Here is a 21,731-nt window from a genome sequence, read left to right as displayed (position 1 = left end):
ACTGAATCTACTACTTGACTACTTAGTCTATCAATCCACATTGAAATAAAGACAAAATAAAATAAAATAAAAATTTAGCCATCTTAGTTGAAATTTAGCATGAAATGTGACTTTGCAAATTGTAGCCGCCTGCAAGTAGGGGTCTGCCCAATTGTGGGAAGTTAAGATAAAGGGGAACTATGTCTTGCATGAACGGATAAGATAAGGGACTGACAGGGAAAGCTGGAAAAGAAGGGCTTTTAGCACAAAACAAGAGTAATCAATAGCATTGCAAGGGAGACAGGAGATGGGTGGGGGAAGCATAGTTGCTTGAAATGATAAAGCTTTATGTAACTACTCTATAGTAATAAATATAGGGGATAGGTAACCGAATGTATATTTAGATAAGGCAGACTTCATACCAATTCTCAGAGAATGTACATGATAGATAATTTTTGAAACTTACTCCTTCCAAAGGTATAAAGGCTGTTGGGTTTTTTTTACTGAGCGGACACGCACTTGGAGGGTGAGAGCCCCTGCGTGGCCCTGGCCGTAATAAAAGCGTGCTTTACATGCTGTTTAAGGATTCCTTTGAATCAACATAATCTACAGCGCTTCTCAGGTACCAGTCATTGCCCTGTAAACTTTCTCTGTCTGATATGTTTAAATAGTGGTTTTTTGCAGTATTTGTCTTTATGCCTTTAGTGAGTTTTTCTTTAGGTTTCCTCTTTACCATATGTAATCTTTGTTTTACATCTAGCCTGCTACAGTTTATGCTCAGTTCTATTAGTGTCACTTGGACATGATTTCCATGTTTGGAGAATACATTTTCAGCTTTAATGAACTCTTATACCTTGTTATTTAACCATTGTAGCATTTTCTACTTCCTCATCTTTCCGTTGTTGTCCTTGGATATGCATAGGGACTCTATTAAAGTATTATTAAGGCCTCCTCCCTGCTGATCTTACAGATTTTACTTCCTTATCTTTTCCTTTCAGACTCTTTCTGACTAACTTCCTCTTCCTTTTTTTTCCTTTTAGTAGTTGTTCTTCCCAAAGTTGCACATACCAAAACTGTCACTTTATGTGAACTACTTGAAGCATGTCAAACGAAATCATGCCAATCGTTGTTATTTTGTCTTAGCCATACGTGCCACTGCTGTCATCTCCTCTGTCCTAATGGGGTGAGAAGACTAAACCAAATGCACCATTTTGCTAATATGGTCTGCAGAGGGCCACTTCAGTGTTTGACAGGTGACTCTTGCTTGAAGGAAGCTAAACCAGATATATCTACATCTCCTTTTATCCTACTGTGGGTTGTTAAAATGCTGTGTAGCTTAGTGCTTGCATCTCTCTCGGGAGTCACTTTTCATGGTGTGAGAAACCGTGGTGCATTGGTTGCCTGGTTGGTTGCAACTATGCAGCTCCAAAGTTACAGGTGTGTAAACCTGCTTGGTCACCTGCTCCTGTTCACTACTGTGATCTGTTTAGCATTGGAACTTTCTGCTCTTTTTCTCTAAGCTTCCGTAGTCACTTTCTCTTCTTTTCTCTTGTTTGCCTATGGTAGAGTAGCCATGTAATCTTTGTGCTGCGATCCCCCTCAGTAACTTTAGAAAAAGGTAGGGTCAAATCAGTATTTGAATAAGAGAAAACCAAAACAATTCTTGCCTTGTTCTCCACTGAACAGCTGAACAAAGAGAGCTCTTTCATCCAAACCTTTTTTGAACTGAAGCCTTAGCGTGGTACTGGGAGAGAACCTGAAACATAAAACCGAGGTACTGTTTAATACCACCTACTAATGTGTATAAAGCGTGCTAGGAGATGTTGTGCGGGAAAGTCATTGTATTTTCACAAGAAATGTGGTGTTTGATCTACTCCATAGGTGAGAGTCGGTTGTAAGCCTGTCAGAATGTCACTAAACTTCATTTGCATCGTGGTGTTTGCCTTGCAGACCACAGCAGCATGCTCTGGCTGGCATTGTGCATTTGGAGTCCCAAGGATGCCAATTACATTGTTTCTAGAGGGAATGCCATCGTGCCATCTTTTCATTTATGTTTTCTGTGACGATTTTCATTGTCCACAGAGTCACTTACAAGGCTAAAGTAACGTGAGATCTAGTCTTATGTATCAACCACTCAGGAACTAGAATTCAAGATCTCTAGGTAATCTCTATTAGCTCCTTGAGGAATTAACTGCACCTATGAAAAAAGATAAATCCTAGAACCCCTACTCATCCCAGCTTTGTTTTGTTAAACACTGAAAGGGTCTCTGCCTGGTTGGGATGTGCAATATATACTCTGTATCAATCTGTGACGTGGTGAAATGCTGCTTCTTGAAAGCCCACGAGAGAGAAGTAGTATAAATTAAGAGTAATCTCACAACAGCTATTTTTGAGTTCTTAACTAGTGAAAATGTACGTGTAGCAATATTGTGCATCTATTAAAAATCTTGAAAGGCTCTTTATAACTAGATGATAGGAGTGATAACGTGTAATTTATTGATGTTACACAGATAGAGAAACAATCCACAAAGTAGCAATTTCTGTGTGAAAAGGGGTATGATAGAGGAAATAAAAACAGAGAAAGGGGCCTCTTCCCATAGTTTCATGCCTATGTGGGCAACTATGTCAATTTTAACAGAACTACCTTGTGTTTTGATCCTGTGCCACATTTCAAAGCAGGGCATATTCCCTGTATTCAAAATAAAACTCCCAGATGCTATCTCTAATATTCTTGGCTGAGTAGAGGGTAGAATGTGCCTGAAGGCAGACCTGAGAAATAACTCTCATGCACTGCATTAGTATCACCTGTTGGTGTCTGTATGCTTGTGTATACTTGTAATTCCAGGGCCTTTTCCCTGGAGGGTAGCGAGAAGCAGTAGAACTGACAATGTACATTTAATGCTAGAGATCCATCTGATGATATCCACCCACCCAGCAATGCTGTGTTCTTGTTTATTTCCTCGATTTATTAGTTTAAAGCATTCTGCCATACATTTCTATTCCTATCAAAACTAAGTAGGTGATTTTGGAAATATGTCTGTTCCCAGGGACTGCAGATCACAGAAACTTTCACTCTGGCCTTCAGCATTGTTGACATGAGCATGTGCTGTTTCGCACAGATATTGAACTCTGAATTTTAAGCAGACCTGAACACTCATCCCATAAACTCAAAATAAAAAAGCCACAGTCCAAAACAGTATGAATATTTGTCTCACGATATTTCTAAGTTGAAATATTCACCAAAGCACTCAGTTGTACTAGTTGACAATTACCCTTTCACTAGTAGATAAAAAAGATTAATGGAAAAAATAACCAAATAAAATCTAGCATTTTCATGTGATAGCTTTCCTCTACTCAGGGCTTAGATAAAGTCACTGGAAGAGATAAAAGAATCCTTTTGTCAGCCCTGAGGACTGGCATTTACAAGTTTTCATCCATCCCTTGTTTCTCCCATCAACCAGTAGTTTTTTTGACCAGAACAAAATCTCCTACATGGAAAGGCCTTCCTCTGGAACCATGCAGGATATAAGCAGTGCTCTTCTGCAGGCAGCAGCTCTCCCACAAAACTCAACCATATCTGACTGCACCCTTTTCCTAACAGACTGCTACAAACACTCCCTGTAGAGAATTCTAGCTTGAATAGAAACCTTCTAAACAGGTAATTACCTTAAGAGGTTTTAATCTATATTTTCCTTTTAACCAAAGCCCACAGGCTTTCAGGCTTACTGTATTTAACCACACTCAGGCTGATAAGCTTTTCCTCCTTGTCTTTCTGCCTGGGGGAAAAATCTAACAATACACGGTAAATGTGAAAGAGTTCATGGAGTAAAAATTGTCTCTTTTGGAGACATGTTTTAATATATTTGCACCTATTATCCTTTTAATTCATTCCTTCTCCAGATTTCGCTTCTACCTCTAACCCCAGCCCCTTCTCCTCCCTAAACAATGTTTCTGAGAGAGGGTATAAGTTTATACAGTTCCCCCACAGTAAAGATAACCAAAAGCAATCCTAATCCACTTTCCTTATGGGTATTCAGTCTGAAATACACTTTTTAGGGTTTAAACAAAAGCCCTTAAAGCTGGTGAAGGTATTCTTAAGGACTAGAGTAATCTTTTAGTCAGGACCATAGAATGGCAAAATAAATTACGTTGTTTGCCTACATTTTCCAAAAAGTTATGATTTCTTTTTTTCCCAAGAAGCATCCCCTATTCTTTGTCTGGGGAGTGCTCACACCGTAACTCCACCATCATTTCTGGCCCATCTCACCCCTTCCCTGTTCAGTGGCTCTCTTGCTGTGGGTCCACCAGTGCAACACGCCCTCTGAGTAACAGCACCTGGCACTGTGAGGGAACACTAGCAATAGATGCACCAAGATTTTTAAAGAGCCAAACTGCTACAAACTTATGGCCAATTAAAACAGTTAGACCATGCTGGGGCTTGGCAGGATCGTGCATGACTCCCTGGGAACAAGCGAGTGTGGTTGAAACAGTTTTCAAGTAGAACATGCAAATGTTCCCTGCTGAAGAAGGGGATGAGCACAGCCTCTTTTCTCTTCCTAGGAAATGGTGCCATCATGTGGCCACGTTGTTTCTCTGTTTCCAAATTTAAGAGGGCAGTTGAATAGTTTTCTCCCTTTACATTTTTAAAAAAGAGCATTAAAATGCTATTTGGCAAGCTTATATTTTGCTAACATAAATGGGTTGCAGCTGGCTGTGGCACAGGAATTACCACCCTTGTAATGATAAAGCCAACCTGTTGAAATCCCTGTTAATGCAGCTGTGATGACAGCTTCAGTGGTTCTTCTGTTAATGTCATACGTGTTGCTTGGAGGTGTTGTAGGTACCAACAGGAGAAGTATCTCCCATCAGTGTAGTCTGTGTCTATGTTAGGAGTATACAATGGCATGGCTGTAGAAACAGAAGGTCTGCAGACAAGGTCTGAGAGAGGACCTGAGTTAAACAGTGTGTGTGTGTGTGTGTATTTGTGCCAGTGTTTAATGTGGAGGTATATTGGTCTGGACCCCAAATATGTGCCTAGGAATAAAAAATGGCTTTTGCCTATACCCTCTTTAAAGTATCTTTGAAATTCCTAAAATAGCAAGTATACAGATTGGACTGAAAGTGGGAAAAGTAAATACCCTGGCTAAAAATGTGACTAAAAATGTAGTATTCTCTAACTTAAAAATAGCTGAACATGCTGTAACACTTCAGAGGCTTTGGTCGCTACCCTGCTATGAATTGGAGCCCTTTTTACCTGATGTTTTACAGTTTTAAGTTGGATGCTGACCATAAAGAGGTATAGAGGAAGTAAAGCACTAAGCAGCTGAGAAGAAAACAACTTTTTGGTAATCCTGGAGGACAAAATTTGAAAAGAACTGTGGAGTTAATTCTCCATCTTTCTGTAGTATTCTTTATCCAAGGAATGCAGAACAATTTGTTAGGATTAATTAAGGCAGGCAATCCTGCAGGACAGGGTGAGTGATGCCGTCCTTGTTCTACATGTGGAGCAAACTGAGGCACAGACGTTGCCACCTGTGGATTGCAGAGCAAACAGGATTAGTGCTGATGGACACCTTCCACGATCTTTCAGGCGAAGCATAGGAAGGTGACTCACTGCCTGCTCCCCAGGCATATAGGCTAAAATAGAGGCTTTTGTGCTTGGCATTGGGAATTTATGCCCACTGGATATAGAAGCCATTTATGTACAGAACACCTATGGTTTAGTTTTCGGTTCTATGTAAAATTGATGTCTCATCATTAGGTAAATGCTCAAAAGGACAGGGCAATTAACTGATAAATCATTCATAGGAAATTTGCTGAACATTTTCTAGTCTCAGAAAAAGTCTGTTTCCTGAACAAAGTTTAAGCAAACTCCTTCTTGTTTGCTATCTCTTTGGTATGTTTTATCCTTGGAGAATAAGGTTCTGTTTGTGTGTGCGTTTATGTGTGTGCATTTATGTCTTTCAAACAAATGTAGTTATTAGCGATGAAATTTAGAGAAGTTTGACAGCTTTCAGAACGCAGTGATTCTTTCTTGCATAGAGTGTATTACTGACACATTAATAGATGTTGTGCTGGTAAAAATACAGTACTTCCTGTTAAATGTAGACTGCTACATATTTTGATTCTAACAACAATCTGGTAGGGTTAGGGCAATTTGTGTAGTGTCATCTGGTGTTTGTTTTGGATAGATATTATAGAAGGAGATACTGAATTTCAAGATGTTTAAGCAGATGATTGGGTGAAAACTCCAGCAAACCTTTAAAGCAACAGAAAGCAAGGGCTACTCCTGGTCAGATCTCCTGCTGAGGATGCAAATGTTCTTCTGTGTTCCTGAAGCTCCATATAAGCTTTTCTTCTTGCAGGGCCCTGCTTAGAATGAGGGCAAATATTCAGGAGAATCAGTCTGAGCAGGAGTGATTAAAATGGCCTCTCCATCATCTTTGAGATATACTGAGAAGTCAGACACTACCAGGTTTTCAAGATTTGAATTCTGGTCACTTCTTCGAGTGGAAGAAATGTTGCTCCACTGAATTGGTCCCAGAGAGTTGGAACCTGATGCAAGACTAATTTTGTGTATGGAAACGCTATATAGAAATTTTTGCTCTGTTAATCCAGTTTTATTTTAGAGTAATTAATTTTAGAATAACAAAAAATAAAGCTTTATCAATTGGGATAAATCAGGTCATTGGAGCTGAAGAAAGCACCAATAGTTATGGATGCCAAGTTTGGAATATGACACACTAATGTTTGGAAATGAAAAAACTTCCTATGGAAATTGTGGATCTATAGTAGTTTTCATATGTTGTGGTAGAAATGCTGTATTTCCACTGAACTGTTGTGTTTTTGCAAGAGTTGAGATTTTCATCCCAACTTAAGGATTCTTTACTGAGATATATCTTAGGGCAAATCTGTTTTGATAACAGGATTTTGTTTGGTTGGTTTATTTATTCTGTAAAGTCTTTAAAGGGTATCATATGATGATAAATAAGCAACTCTTTCATTCACCTCCCTCAGCTAGAGTACTTTATCCACTGTAGGGCTGTATTTTAAGTGAAAGAAAGACAAATTGGAAAGGAGATGGAAGAAGATAAAAGTGAGGAGAATTCCTATAACCAGTGAGAATGATTTGGGGACCTGAGTTTGTATTTCCTAGAAAAGACAGATCTAAAGAAGAAAAGTGAGGCACCTCCCAATATATGAGAGAGTGCGATAAAGAGGGAAGTGATCATTAGTTCCCTCTGTCTGCTGGAGGAAACGATGAATAATCAGTTTCGAAGTTAAATACTAAGACATCTTTCTTACTAGAAAGATAGCAGACAGTCTGTCTGGGGAGGGAGTGGAAATCCCCCACAATGTTGATTTTTTGCAAACACGGTAGACAAATTACTGAAGAGATAGTGTAGATAAGTTGTTCTCACTGTGAGGAAAGGGAGTAGACTAGTTGACTGTCTGAAGAACCTAGTGCATCCTTTTGATAGAAAAACGAGGCTGCGGTCATCCAGCACTTGGTGTGAAGACCAAGGATTAGAGATTTCTAAAACCAGCCATGGTAGAGGAAGAGAGTAAGGAGTAGATGATAATGCTTGCCTCCAGCAGCAGTGAGTTAGTTAAGTTTGTTGTGCTACCAGGAACTAGTGGCTGGATTACTGATGCACAGATAAAGAGCCTCAGAAGCGGGAAGAAGGCCTACCAAGCCGAACTTTCACATCTTTTCTTAGCCCAGGGTGCTCTCCCAACTAGGAAGGCACTTGTCATTTTGATATTAAGAATATAAAGATATCATATTCTGTAGAAGATACGACTCCAACTTTTCTACTGTCTCTCAAAGTGTGTGTTCTTAATACAAGGGCTGAGAAGGTTGTCAGGAACACAAACCAGGCAAATATATCAAGCTAGTTCTAGTTTATCTTGTCTTAGTACCAGCAAGATGGGTTGCCAAACAATTTTCTAAATGCTGCTGCTGAAGACTGAGGCTAAAACTCAATCTATAAGTTTTAGCAAGCCTACCAGTTCTCAAGAATATAAGACGATTATTCTCTTTCCCTTGTAAGTATGAAAGCAAGACAGAGCCTTTGGGTTTCACTTTGCTAGTAATTCCCATGAAAGAGCGCACAATAAGTTTCCAAAAAGAGCTTGAATTCCAGTGTCCTAGGCAGTTTTGCTTCAGGTGCAGGCTATGCACTGAGGTACTGCTGAGTTACAGTAGCTGTGGTGGATTCATCATCACCGTGTTTCTAGAAATGGTAGTCATTACTGTGCAATGAGCTTCGAGATACTCTGATTTTAAAGGACACTAGAGAAAATCAAATTCTCTGATATCCTTCAGTTACGAACATTAAAGCTGTTGGCAATTGGCTTTGCAGAAAGGGACATCTAGTGGCTGTACAAAAAAATCCTTTCTCAATGCATTTTAAAATGTACAGCATAGCCATTTGTGTTTGGCCTGCAGTCTTCAGTATCCTGTACATCCTTTTAGCTGTGCTATATCATGTGTTTGCTGGGGGTCATATTTTATGGTTTTGGCAAACAAAAAAATCACCTTTGCAAGCCATAACTTTCTAGTCTGTGTAGGTCTGTGTATGGTTACCGTGGCAAATAGAAGGGTGCCTCAGGCCATGCTTGATGTACCTCACTGCAGCACTTCCACATTTTCTATAGCATCTTCTAGGAGTCCACTGCCTGCTGTTTCCTTCTGCTGTTGCCTACCCCTTTGGTACTGTACTTGGAGAGGTTGTCATTGTTATTGTCATGGTAAAACCTACTTTCTTTTGAATGTCAATAGCATAAAAGTCAGCAGGAGGGGTGGATGAGATTCATGGAAACACTAATCTAAGCATTCAGTCATGTATTACACAACAAAAGTTTTTTCCTTTCCCATCCACGTTATGCTCCTTCTTACTAGTTGAGGATGAATTCCATGCATGTTTCTGTGAATAGCCTGACAGTTTAATCGGTACATTTGCATACGGGCAAATGAAGCTTTTTTCAAAGTTGCACAGTAATATGTTTCACCTTTATGCCATGCCAGCTTCAAATTGTATCCCAGGAGGATTTCAAATGTGCATAATCTGTGCAGTTGTCTGGGCTTTTTTTCTTTTCTTTTTTTTTTCTGCCTTTTTTTTTTTTTTTAAACTGGCAAATGCCTATTCATTGCCCATCTGGGTAAGAATGGCCTTCGCATTTTCACACCCATTCTTTCCTATATGGTTTGTGAATACCCCTCCAATCAGAACTTGCTTCACAGAAAGGGGACAAAACCATTTTACAGGAGTTTCTCAGAACAAGTCCATTGGGATCTCTACATCATGTTTACTGGACAAAAAAAAAAGGGGGGAATACTTAACAAAGACCACTTGAATTTCGCAGAAGGGTTCCCACTGTCTCGGGTTTAAAAGAGTGGCAGGCCTGAGAAGAGCTCAAGACAGGAGTCTTTTTCCTGAGCCAGGCATTCTGTGCAGTGACGAGTAGGTGAGTGTGCCTGTGTATAGCTGGGTCTTGTGAAGAACTGACACGCTTTTGGGCTTGTCCAAGGCTCTAGCAGCCTTTGTCAGAATGTGGCATTACTTAGGATCAAACCTGCATTGGCAAGTCCACATTTTATGGGAAGCATCTCCTTTGGACTTTCAGCTTAGAGTGGCATAAAGTAGGGGTCAAGGACAAAAATCTGTACCCAGTTTCCTGCAGAGAGGGAGAGGATCTGCATGGGACAGCAGGTTTTGCTACAGACCAGTCTCTGGAATTTGTTAAAACTGCTCTTTGTACTGCTGTGGTTTGTGCAGTAGTGTCTCTGGCGGTATTGCAAATTATTTGATTGCCTATACTTTGGATAGATATAGTTTACAGTGTTGAATGTCAAGGAAGATGGCCTAGAATAATCATCCTCAAAATCTCTATTACCTTTTCTTACCACTTGTTGTGTGTTTCTTCTACCACCTTCTTGTTTTATCCTTAAGGAGTAAATTTCAGTTGTTTCTCAGGTGAAGAGGTGGTATTTGTTCCAACTTCACTTGAAGAAGTAAAGAAAGGAGGAAAGGATTTTTGTTTTAAGGGCAAACTCTGTTATTACCAATAGGAATAAAAAAAGTATTCCATGCCATTTATGAAGTGACTCAGCTGTTTTCAGATCAGGTCCTACATCACAAGGTGCATCCTAAATCAGCTCCTATAGGAGAGAAGAGAGATAATCACATCACTCTTGGCAATGCAAACAAACCTCTTTTCTGTTCCATGATTAAGCCCAGCTGCCTGATTTCATCAAGCCATCTAACAACAGAATAGTCTATGGCTACACAACTATTGATTCCCACAGCCAGGACCTGAGAAGAGCTGTTCAAACTTATAGATGAACCTTGCCCTTCCTCCTTTCTGTACATGATTTGTGGGTAAGTGGCAGAGTTCACTTTCCCAAGAAGTCATCCAGTCTCATGATGCATATTACACCTTTCTGGAAAGGAGTTGTCCTGAGGACTCATTTTTCAGAGTTCCACTCACCAAATTAATTTATCTGCCAAGGGGCATAAGGGAAAAAGTAGATTTCTTTGCACCTGCTCAAATCAAGAGACCTGTCTGTAGCCTCTCTGATATGTGTAGAATATTCCACATTGCGCATGTATGTGCAAAGTAGGATTTTTTGGTTATTGAGTTGGACTGCTGCATATTTCTTCTTATTATCAAATACCTCATTTGACAAAGCAGAACATGAAGTTAAAGTTATGTTTCTGTGAAAAGGGAGTCCTAGGATCAAACCAAGTTGTCATTGATACTGTTCAAAGGGAGACAGAGATAAACGGGTAGCTATACAATCATCTGCTGTGGCCTACAGTAGGTCTTGAAAAGAGGTGTCATCTATTTATTATGAATTTTCCACTCTTCTGTTGCTCCACCTGAACAAAGCTTTTGCCAAGGATTACGACTTTTTGTGTAAATACATCTTGGATTCTTGTATTATCTAGCACGTTGGGAAGGGAAGCATCCTGAACTGCCCTGTAGGCATTTGGAGAATTACTTTATCTGCAAGGAGGAGGAAATATGTCTCTTCTGTACATTATTTTGTGCAATAATAGTTGCATTGCACTTGAATGCCTAAGATGTTTTTCCAGTCCTATGGTCAGTCTCATCAGAGGAAGAAACTCCGGTTTCCTGGCTAAGCTTATGAACAAGACAGATGTTTTTCACAACCTTCATCATACTGTTAGTGGTTTCCTCCTTGTTTCTGCTATGTGAGCATCCCTGCAGCGTGCTAATCACACATGGCAATTAGTACCCTTCTGGTACTGGTTGCTTTACATCTGTTAACATCAGACTTCTTCAGACAGCCAGGCCCCATCGTGATTTCCAGTTCCTGCCTGACCTTTGTGCATCCCTTTTATCATTAGCTTCTTCAGAGAATTAAAATAACCACCTGTGTCCAAGATGGTTTCTCTTTGAACCTCCAGAATAGAGGGTGCTTGAGATGTCAGAAGTAAATAAATGGGAAAGAAAAGGCAGAGCAGGGAAGATGTCACATTTTCTTGCAAATTGCAGTGAATAGTGTTCTACCACCTGTGTATGAGATGTAAAGCACTTCTTAGGGTGGACCAGAGAGATGTTGTTGAGCTAAAAGGCACATATATATCTTTTAACTGCTTTCAATACTATTTCTTTGCTCTGTATATTTCTGTTAGTGAAAATAAGCTTGTTTAATTTATTCATGGTTGCTTACCAGATTTTCCTTTTGGATCCTCACACATTGACAAGTAATTGTGGCAAGAGGGATTGTAGCTTTAGGTAGGAATATCCAAGATAAAATGCCTGTAATACTAGAAGTGATTTAGCATTACTTTTCTCTGCACACTTTTCTAGGAACCAAGGTGATATATGTACTACAAATGCTAAGAGAAGAAAATTATTAATACTATTTTATTTTTTTACCATTCAAAAGGCAGTTGGTTCTTCAGAGTTAAAAGGTGAAACCAGAGTTTCTGCCCATCAAGATCTGAATAGAACTAAAAAATGGTAAAGAACAGGAAAGGAAATAGAAAAGCATTAAAACCAAAGGAAGCAAGATGAAGATAAGAAACAGTGGATAGAGAGATTAAGAAGTTACTTTTCAGTCACTTGTAAAAGTTAAATTGGAAGATTATATTGGCCCTGTACCCAAATTGGTTAGATGCTTTTCTAAACTGTTCTCTATTTAGATAATCCAGCCAAACTAAGACAAAATCTTCCTTGGAGTAAATGTCTGTAATTTTCCAGTTTCTGTCAAGTAAATAACAGCAGGAGAACATTTGTTTTTGTATGATGGCATTCTGCTGCAAGTCAGAACTTGGGATATGCTAAAAATTAAGGGGACAGCTCATGTTAACTTTTTGCTTTGGGCTCTTTCAGAGGACTGTTTGTCACTATTGGGTAGCAAATGTTCTAAACCAGAACCCCAGACAAAACTGTGCGTGGGATTTTAGGAACATTTACAGCCTAAATCTTGAACCAGATTTGGATTTTACAAAGTAACTGCCAGTTTTTTTCACTGTACTGTGAAACATAGGATCCAAATTCCTTAAAATACCAATCTAGATAGAAATCACATTTTCATATATACTCTTTGCATTAGCAACTTAGGGTCATTAAAGTAAGATTCTGATCTCTTCTGGCGTGGGTCCACATCCAAACAGTTCAAAATCCAGCTTTAATCCATGTGCTCAGTGTTTACGATTGGCTGGCTCTGAGCTTTTTAAAGCCAGAAAAACTGATAGGCCCAGTAATATGATTGGAATTTAGGCCCCGCTACACCTGTCTTCATTGCTTTTGCCCAAAAATTCAGGACTTGAGCATCTGCAAATGAGTAGCAAAATTTACTTCTAGCCTTACAAAAACAATGTCTTCTTATCAATGCCTTTGTGTGTGATTTTTTACAGTGCAGTCAGTTTTGTTTACCCAGTGGGCAGTCACCTTTGCCAGTGCTCTGACTGTGGCCCTACAGAGGACAAGACTCAAGACTCAATCTGTTCCTTTTTTTTTTTTTTCTTGTTGTCTCCTGCTTTGCTCCAGGTAACATCAGTTGCAAGGGGATGACAGAGCGCATTCATAGCATCAACCTTCACAACTTCAGCAATTCTGTGCTCGAGACCCTCAACGAGCAGCGCAACCGTGGCCACTTCTGTGACGTGACGGTCCGCATCCACGGGAGCATGCTACGCGCCCACCGTTGTGTGCTGGCGGCTGGCAGCCCCTTTTTCCAGGACAAATTGCTGCTGGGCTACAGTGACATCGAGATCCCCTCAGTGGTGTCAGTCCAGTCTGTGCAAAAGCTCATTGACTTCATGTACAGCGGGGTGCTGCGGGTCTCCCAGTCAGAGGCCCTCCAAATCCTCACAGCTGCCAGCATCCTGCAGATCAAGACTGTGATTGATGAGTGCACAAGGATTGTCTCACAAAATGTGGGAGAGGTCTACCCAGTGATTCAGGATTCTGGCCAGGAGACACCCAGGGGAACACCCGAATCAGGCACCTCGGGGCAGAGCACTGACACAGAGTCTGGCTACCTGCAGAGCCATTCGCAGCACAGTGTGGACAGGATCTATTCAGCCCTCTATGCCTGTTCCATGCAAAATGGCAGTGGGGAGCGCTCCTTTTACAGTGGAGCTGTGGTCAGCCACCATGAAACAGCCCTGGGACTCCCCAGGGACCATCACATAGAAGACCCCAGCTGGATTACCCGGATCCATGAACGGTCGCAACAGATGGAGCGGTACCTCTCCACCACTCCAGAGACCACACACTGCCGCAAGCAACCGCGCCCTGTCCGAATTCAAACCCTGATGGGCAACATCCATATTAAGCAGGAGATGGAGGATGACTATGACTACTATGGCCAACAGAGGGTGCAGATCCTAGAGCGCAATGAGTCTGAGGAATGCACTGAGGACACTGACCAAGCAGAAGGCACTGAGAGTGAGCCCAAAGGGGAGAGTTTTGACTCAGGCGTCAGTTCCTCCATTGGCACTGAGCCTGATTCCATGGAGCAGCAGTTTATGGCTGCTCTGGGCCGGGATGGGCAGCAAGAACCTTCTCAAGCAGATCAAAGTGACGTCCCTGCTGATGGCACTCAGCCGCAGCAGCAGCAGCAGCAGCAACATGTAGATGCCAACTCTTCCTCACCAGAGAGAAGCAATGACGTTGAAATGGACAACAAAGTGCTCACAGTCAATAACAGCACCGAAAAGGGGGCTTTGCAGCCTTCTGTCAACACAACTGTTGCCCAACCATTGCCAACCACACAGATCTACTTACGCCAGACAGAAACCCTCACCAGCAATCTGAGGATGCCACTGACTCTGACCAGCAACACTCAGGTCATTGGCACAGCTGGCAACACCTACCTGCCTGCCCTTTTCACCACGCAGTCTGCTGGCAGTGGCCCTAAACCTTTTCTCTTCAGCCTACCCCAGCCTTTAGCTGGCCAACAGACACAGTTTGTGACAGTGTCCCAGCCTGGCCTGTCAACCTTTACTGCCCAGCTGCCAGCCCCACAGCCCTTGGCCCCGTCTGCGGGCCACAGCACAGCGGGTGGGCAAGGCGAAAAAAAGCCTTACGAGTGCACTCTCTGTAACAAGACTTTCACCGCCAAACAGAACTACGTCAAGCACATGTTTGTACACACAGGTAAGAGTACTTCCCTTTGACTTATTTATGAAGGCAGAGAAAGTCCTTCACAACCAGGGACTTAGATTCTGTTTGCCAACATGCCAGCCCCCAACACAAACAGAAGAGAGGGGTTATCCAGGGTGTCACTGAACACTTCCCAAGCTTACTGCACTGAAGTTGAGCCCCTGCAGAAATGTACAGATCTCATGCAGGGGCCTAACTGTGCATGGTGCAGAAACAAGCTCATTTTAGTTGGAGTAAAATGTGCCCTGCATTTGTCCAAGGAAATGATAAGCATTTGTTGTATCCTGCTAGGTGACCAGGCGTCACCTGGAAGGGTGTTAATGGACCTTAAATGGAAGTGGCATGAGGAAACTCAAATAAGTCATAAGAAAAACTCTATCTACTGAGAAAGGGCATACCCCTGTAGGTTTTAAAGCTATGGGGGTTTAAGCTCAAGTGATGAGAATTGGCATGAGGTTAGGGCAAAGTCATTACTGGTGGAGCTGCAGAGGTAGGTCCAGGTCTGGATGTTACGCATATTGCCACGTATTTTCTTGATCTTGCATATTCCTATAAGAAAGTAAATTGTGAGTTTTGTAAGGAAGGAGGGAAAGAAGTCTTTCTGTAGCACATTGAAGCTGATTGCTGTAATCCGTTATCTCTTGGTAAGTCAGATAATTCACTATCTGTGAGTACAGAAACAGAGGTTTCAATGAGAAAATTTTAAAAGAATATATGTAGAACACTACAGAACACAACATCAACACTTTTTTGTTTAAAAATGCAGCTGTTTTAATATATGGTTTATGGGCTATTGAGACAGTATAGGTAACCATATTTTCTGCTGAGCCAAAACTGCCTTTTCTAGCTTTCTCAAGTTATGAGACTTCAAAGCAAGTATCTTACATGGAGGAGCTATCATGAGTTCAGGACTAAATTTTGCTTGCTTTAGCCCTTGGCTCTTTCTGACACTGGAGAGAAATTCTAGTTTAGAGAAAGAGTAAATATTTCTTTCACCAAGCAATGGTTTTGTTAACATCAGCTCTTAAAATAAATGCTGGTTTGTGAATAGAAACCTAGAAAAATTACACAAAGTATGGGAGGAATGTAGGTCATGCCTCTCAGTTGTATGCAATAGACTTCAATTCCCATGTGCGTATGTAAACTTTTAAATTCAATTTACTTGTATTTATCACTTAAATGAAAAACTTCTCTAGACATCTAAGGCAGACATGCACGTATACAATAAGATCAACATTTCAGGAGTGGTACAAAATGTATAATTGCAAGGATCAAGAGTCCTGAATCCCGAGATTACCCTTTATGTGTTTATGTTCTTCATCTTTCTATTGTGGATGAGTAGCTAAAATATTATGTAGGTAATGCTGTGTTATTCAGAAAAATATCCCCTTCAGAACACATTCAAATATATCTTCTTGCATCCTTGTTACTGAGATTAGGTGCTTTATTTCCCCTACCCCCAAACTGTACACTGCACTTCTTACTTGGAGTCAGATAAAGAGTAGTACTGGAAGATCTGACCTTGAAACATTCCTAGCTATTACACATAATGCCAACCAAGGAAATTGGTAGGCATCTCTAATCATTAATTAATGTTTTATTTGTATGGGTCTGAGAATGCCCAGAATAATGAACTGTGGTGGCAAGGAGAGATTCAGGGAGATAAATTATTTCAGAATTCATTTGGCAGCAAACTGGCTCCTAGAATGTCTGGGAGAATAATTGCACCTTAACCAACAGAGGGCTGGACTTCAGAAAACCCTTCTGAAAATAATCTTTGTATGTGCAGACTCATAGATAGCATGTCTGCTACCTTGTCTAGTGCTGGACAGGATCATTACAAAAATGGAGAGGAGACAGCCATTCCCACTGTCAGGGTGATTTTCCCTATCCATGTTAAAAGAAACCAGGCAAAGTGGCTCTGGAAAAGATCCACAGAAAGAGGGAAAAAATTAGAACATGTAAATATTTGAATTAGTCTTTCTGTTTGGAGAGCTCACAAGAAAAGTCATGGAGGAGTCTAATCATAAACCAGAATTCAACAATCTAAAGGTCTTCAAATCTCTGTATGTTCTTATGCTCCAAAAACTATAGTCTGGTGTAGCTTTCCATGCAACAGAAACCAGCCTCCTTTTCTTCTTTCACATGGATGCAAACATACTAGAGAGGAGTATTTTTCTATGTTCCTTTCAGACTGGCTTTAATGTATCCTACAGTGTTGTTCTCCAAGACATGCAATGTTGTGGAAATAGAGTGTTAGAATGGATACAGTGTCTGTGCACTTCATAAACCACCATTGCCTTTTCGTACATATCACATTGCGGTTAATTGTGGGTTAAGGGCTGGAAAAGGCATGCCAAGGTGATCATGGCAGGGCCCCAACATTGCTACCTCCTTTCTAATCTGGGGCACCCATGGTGATGGGATGAGGGGAAGTCATATGAGGAGTGGCTGAGCTCATTTGGCTTATTCAGCCTAAAGAAGAAGAGACTGAGGGGAGACCTCACTGTGGTCTACAGTTTGCTCAGGAGGGGAAGTGCAAGAGCAGAAACTGATCCCTTCCCTCTGGTGACCAGTGATAGGACATGGGGAAATGGAAGTTGTCTCAAGGTAGATTTAGGTTAAGCATTAGGAAAAGGTTCTGTACCCACAGGGTGATTGGGCACTGGAACAGGTTCCTCAGTGAAGTGGTCATGGCACCAGCCTGCCAGAGTTTGAGAGGCATTTGGACAATGCTCTTGGACATATGGTGTGACTGTTGGGGTAGTCCTGTGCAGGGCCAGGAGGTGAACTTTGATGATCCTTGTGGATCCCTTCCAAGTCAGAATATTCTAGGATTCTGTGGCCTCAGTGTCAGACCAAGCATCCATTTTGCTTAGGGTGAGGGTTCAAAGAGCCACAGAGGCTACAGCTCTAGAACACTGGAGCTGGAAAAGGCATGCCAAAGGGACCATGGCCAGGCACTGAGATTGCTGTCTCCTCTTCCAGCTCAAGATATGCTGTGATTCTATGTTTCTCAGTGCCTCACATTGCTGTCTAATACCAGCCAAAGACAAAATAAAGAAGCAAAAGGAGAAACATGCACATTTCACTCACTGAACAAAGTTTTCTCTGACTTCAAAATGAAGAATCATGGGAATAAAGAATCTACAGTGCTTACTGAGGAAGCACATATATTTGCAAAAAAAAAAAGAAAGTATCTAAAAAGTTTTGAGATTCTTAGGACAGAAAAAATCCCAGGAAAGCTTTCAAGCTGAGATTAAAAATCCAGAACCCAGTGTCACTTTGGAACATATGCAGGAAAAAATTAAGGTGTTTTTATAGCATAGTCTTAACAGGGTCTAGAGTGGTGGAGACCAACTTAGTACAAACTCTGGGACATATATTGCCCCAGGCAAAAATGAGCACTGTAAATATAATCAGTCTCTTTTAAGTTGATCAGATGTTATTCTAACTGACAGACTATCATTTCCCACATAACATGTCAAGCAAATGGGTCTGTCTGCACTCAGCACACTGCTGTGTTTGGCAAACTCATCATGAGTGCAAGAAAGAGCAACAAGTGGGTTTCATTCATGGATGTCACCATCATACATGCAAACCATGAAATAAAAAGGAACAGAGACTCAGGGAGATAAAAAAGTAGGTCCTTCACATCCAATCCATATTAATTATCTCCTATTAAAATTGAATATAAGTGGCATATTGTAATCTCACTATACAAAGAGTAAATTATATATTACCACAGGCGTGTCATGGTCCCTGAAGATTGACTCTTCAGGATTTAAAACAGTGCAGACAGACTGTAAAAAGGAGGAAGCAGGATGTCTGTGGAGAAAAAAAAAATCTCTGCTAGATGGGAAATTGAAGAATAAGCACAGGAAAATAATTTTTTCAATCAGTGAAACAGAGAATAATTTTGATAGTTAGAGAGCTATCTCTCTCCCTAACAGCTTTGGGGATGATGCATTACCACACCTGAAATATACCACAAGTGATTCAGAAAACAAATTAAAAAGCAGCTTTTGGTGGGGCATTCAGGGTGTTGGTTATTGTCTATATTATCAATGCAGCAACATATCATGAAAATATGATATGAAACATGAGACCGTGGCGTTGTTTCTCAGAAGAACTCTCAGCATGAGGAGGATTTCAGAGTAGCCTGAAAAAAGCAATCATATGTTCTCAGCTGAGTAATTTTCCCAGTTCATCCTTGTAGTCACTTGTTTGTCAGAGTTCACAATCAGAGTTCAGTAATACAAGTTACCGTAATCAGTTTTACAAGCAATCCTGGACACCCAAGGCAATGTGGTAGATTACATAAATATTTTTTATCTCTGGTTTACCTCATAAAGTGTTTTATTTAATTGGGAGTCAAATCATTTAAAATTCCTGTCTCTTACACTATAATTTTATCTGTTAGGTTGCCCTTCACATGGTGCTGGCCAGCCTAGGCAATTCTGTATATTGAGATTCCCTTTTCAGTTACTCTTATCCATGTTTCATCTATGAGATTTGACCAGAAAAAAGGGGTCAACAAATGTAAACCTCTTATAAAGCATTGGATTCCTTTGGCAATCTCTAGCATTTCTCTTCTGAGAAATTTAAAGCAATTTGGCCAAAATAAATGTGTTACAGATCAGCTATCTATAGTAATCACTAGTTTTGTCCATTCTTTTACTGCATGCAGGGAAATGGAGGCACTGAAAGGTAAAGTAACCTGGCTAACACCTGTGTAGAAATGAGCATGAGGACATGGGCAGAAGAGGCTGTGCCATTGAAATTGAGCTCTTTTTTACTGTACGTGGATTGGGAATACCTTCAGCCTCCTTTGTAAAGCATTTGAAACATGTAATTGCAAAAAATGTTGCTTATCAAAACACACTTATTAACAGAATTACTCTTTGTTAGCCAGAGCACCTCTCCAAAGACCCCCATGAGACTTACCGTTAGTTTATTGCGAAGCATTATACTGGACTGGTTTAATTTTACATTCTTCTTTTTTTGTCTGTTTTTCTTTCTCTCTCTCTCTTTTCTCATTGGCAATGGGCAGGTGAGAAACCACACCAATGCAGCATCTGTTGGCGCTCCTTCTCTTTAAAGGATTACCTAATCAAACACATGGTGACGCACACCGGCGTGAGGGCGTACCAGTGTAGCATCTGCAACAAGCGCTTCACCCAGAAGAGCTCCCTTAATGTGCACATGCGTCTCCACCGCGGGGAGAAGTCCTACGAGTGCTACATCTGCAAGAAGAAGTTCTCCCACAAGACCCTGCTGGAGAGGCATGTGGCTCTGCACAGTGCCACCAACGGCACGCCTGGAGCCACCGGCACCGGCGCAAGGGCCGTCCCCGCCGGGGTGGTGGCCTGCACGGAGGGGACCACGTACGTCTGCTCTGTCTGTCCAGCTAAGTTTGACCAAATCGAGCATTTCAACGACCACATGAGGATGCATGTGTCAGACGGATAAGTAGAATCTCTCTCTCTCTCTTTGTTATGAACAACAAAAATAGAAACAACAACAACAACAAAAAAAAAGAAAGCTATGGCACTAGAATTTAAGAAATTATTTTTGTTTCATTTTTACCTTTATTTTCCTCCTTTTTTTGGGTTCATTTTGTTTTGTTGTTTTTGTACTACATGAAGAACTGTTTTTTGCCTGCTGGTACATTACATTTCCGGAGGCTGGGTGAATAATAATTTTCCCAACCTCCCTTGGATGGTGGCCTTAAGGCCAGGTAGTGCTTCATGAGCTCCACTGGTTGGATCTCTAGCTACTGGCCTCTAAATACAACCCTTCTTTACTACAAAAAGCAAACAACAAAAAAAAATTTAAAAAAAAAATTAAAAAAAACAGACAGAAAAATAATAAAAAAAAAAATCTTTTTTTCTCACTTGTGAAGAGCACTACAAAAAAAACAAACAAAACAAAATATATTACAAATCTACAAGGCCTACTGTCATTATAAGTACACCGCTTGCAGTGTTTCAATGGACATGATTCACATTGCTGACCGCTTTTGGACTTCACAGTATCCAGTTAGAACTGTGGAATATTTTGCTTCTGGTTGAGCAGCAACCAGAGGAAACAAGGCCCTGCTGGTTTCCACCACGTGTCTGCTTTTTCACACACACACGCATCCACAAACACACAAAAGGGCTGAGGGGAATGCGAGGCAGTGTGGCTTGGATAGTGTGGAGTCCCTGCAGGGTGAGGAAAAAGAATCAGAGGTTCCTCACCTGGATTCTGCTCCATCCCACGCTCTCTGGCGCACCCTCCCCGCTGCTTTTCTCGTACCACCACCACCACCTTATAGCAGAAACCAAGAAGATTCAGACAACGAGCAACGGTGGCTTTTTGTAATTTATTCAGTGTCTTCGCTGAGCACAGGGCCTCAGCACAATCAAGAGGGACTTTCACAGAAGGCAAAGAGAAACACAGAGGAAAATCAAAGATATCAGAGGTTGCAACCTATGGATCTAGGTACAAGAGAAGGGTTAGTTCCCACAATCTTTGCAAAAAAAAAAAAAAAGTTGCATCAGGATTTATTCTTGTGGAAGAAAGAGGAATAGAGGGTGGGTGGGGAGGGGAATAATAATTAAAAAAAAAAGAGTTCTTGGGACTTTTTTAATTCAAAATTTTATAGAGGGGCAAAAGTGACGTTTACCAGATAGAATGCTGATTTTTTTAATATATTTACAACAGTATTTGTGTAAAAAAACAAAAAAAGTGAGATTGTTAAAAGTAATTTTTCTTTGTTTTCTTTTTTGTTTTGCATACACTGCCACTAATATCTTCTCTTTTATTATATATATGAATATATATAAAAATATATATTTTATTTTAAATTGAGACTGTTAAGGTTAGCTAACCTGCTTCCAGATAGAGGGGGGGAGGGGAGATGATCTTGATTTTTATTTTAAAAAAGAGGAAGGATGTTTCTTAATTTTCTTTTCTAGTATTATTCTCTCTCTTTTCTAATGGAATCAAGAATTACCTGGGTCGATGAGGGGCTCTGTGAAGTCATCTGTGAGATTATCTACTAGTGTTCGTGCATCCTGCAGTATCATTTGAACTGCTACTTTGTTTTTTGAAGTACA

General features: G+C 40.7%; 1 protein-coding gene across 20 annotated transcripts in view; it reads left to right on the top strand.

Annotated features, from left to right (window-relative positions):
- The window catches only part of ZBTB20 (zinc finger and BTB domain containing 20), a 476,987-nt gene extending 455,783 nt beyond the window's left edge, over nt 1-21,204 (top strand). For all 20 annotated transcript variants that reach the window (XM_050333923.1, XM_050333929.1, XM_050333928.1 and 17 more), the window contains 2 exons: nt 13,009-14,622; nt 19,682-21,204. In XM_050333923.1, coding sequence (XP_050189880.1) covers nt 13,029-14,622; nt 19,682-20,100 — 2,013 coding nt within the window. In that variant the 5' untranslated portion in view covers nt 13,009-13,028 and the 3' untranslated portion in view covers nt 20,101-21,204. The remainder of the gene's footprint in view (nt 1-13,008; nt 14,623-19,681) is intronic.
- The last annotated feature ends 527 nt before the right edge of the window (nt 21,205-21,731 follow it).

This window comes from Myiozetetes cayanensis, unplaced genomic scaffold (genome assembly GCF_022539395.1).
Source record: "Myiozetetes cayanensis isolate MyiCay16 unplaced genomic scaffold, myiCay2020 scf5-8, whole genome shotgun sequence".
Taxonomy (NCBI): domain Eukaryota; kingdom Metazoa; phylum Chordata; class Aves; order Passeriformes; family Tyrannidae; genus Myiozetetes; species Myiozetetes cayanensis.
Note: the sequence above shows the minus strand (reverse complement) of the source record. Positions and strands in the feature narration are given on the sequence as shown.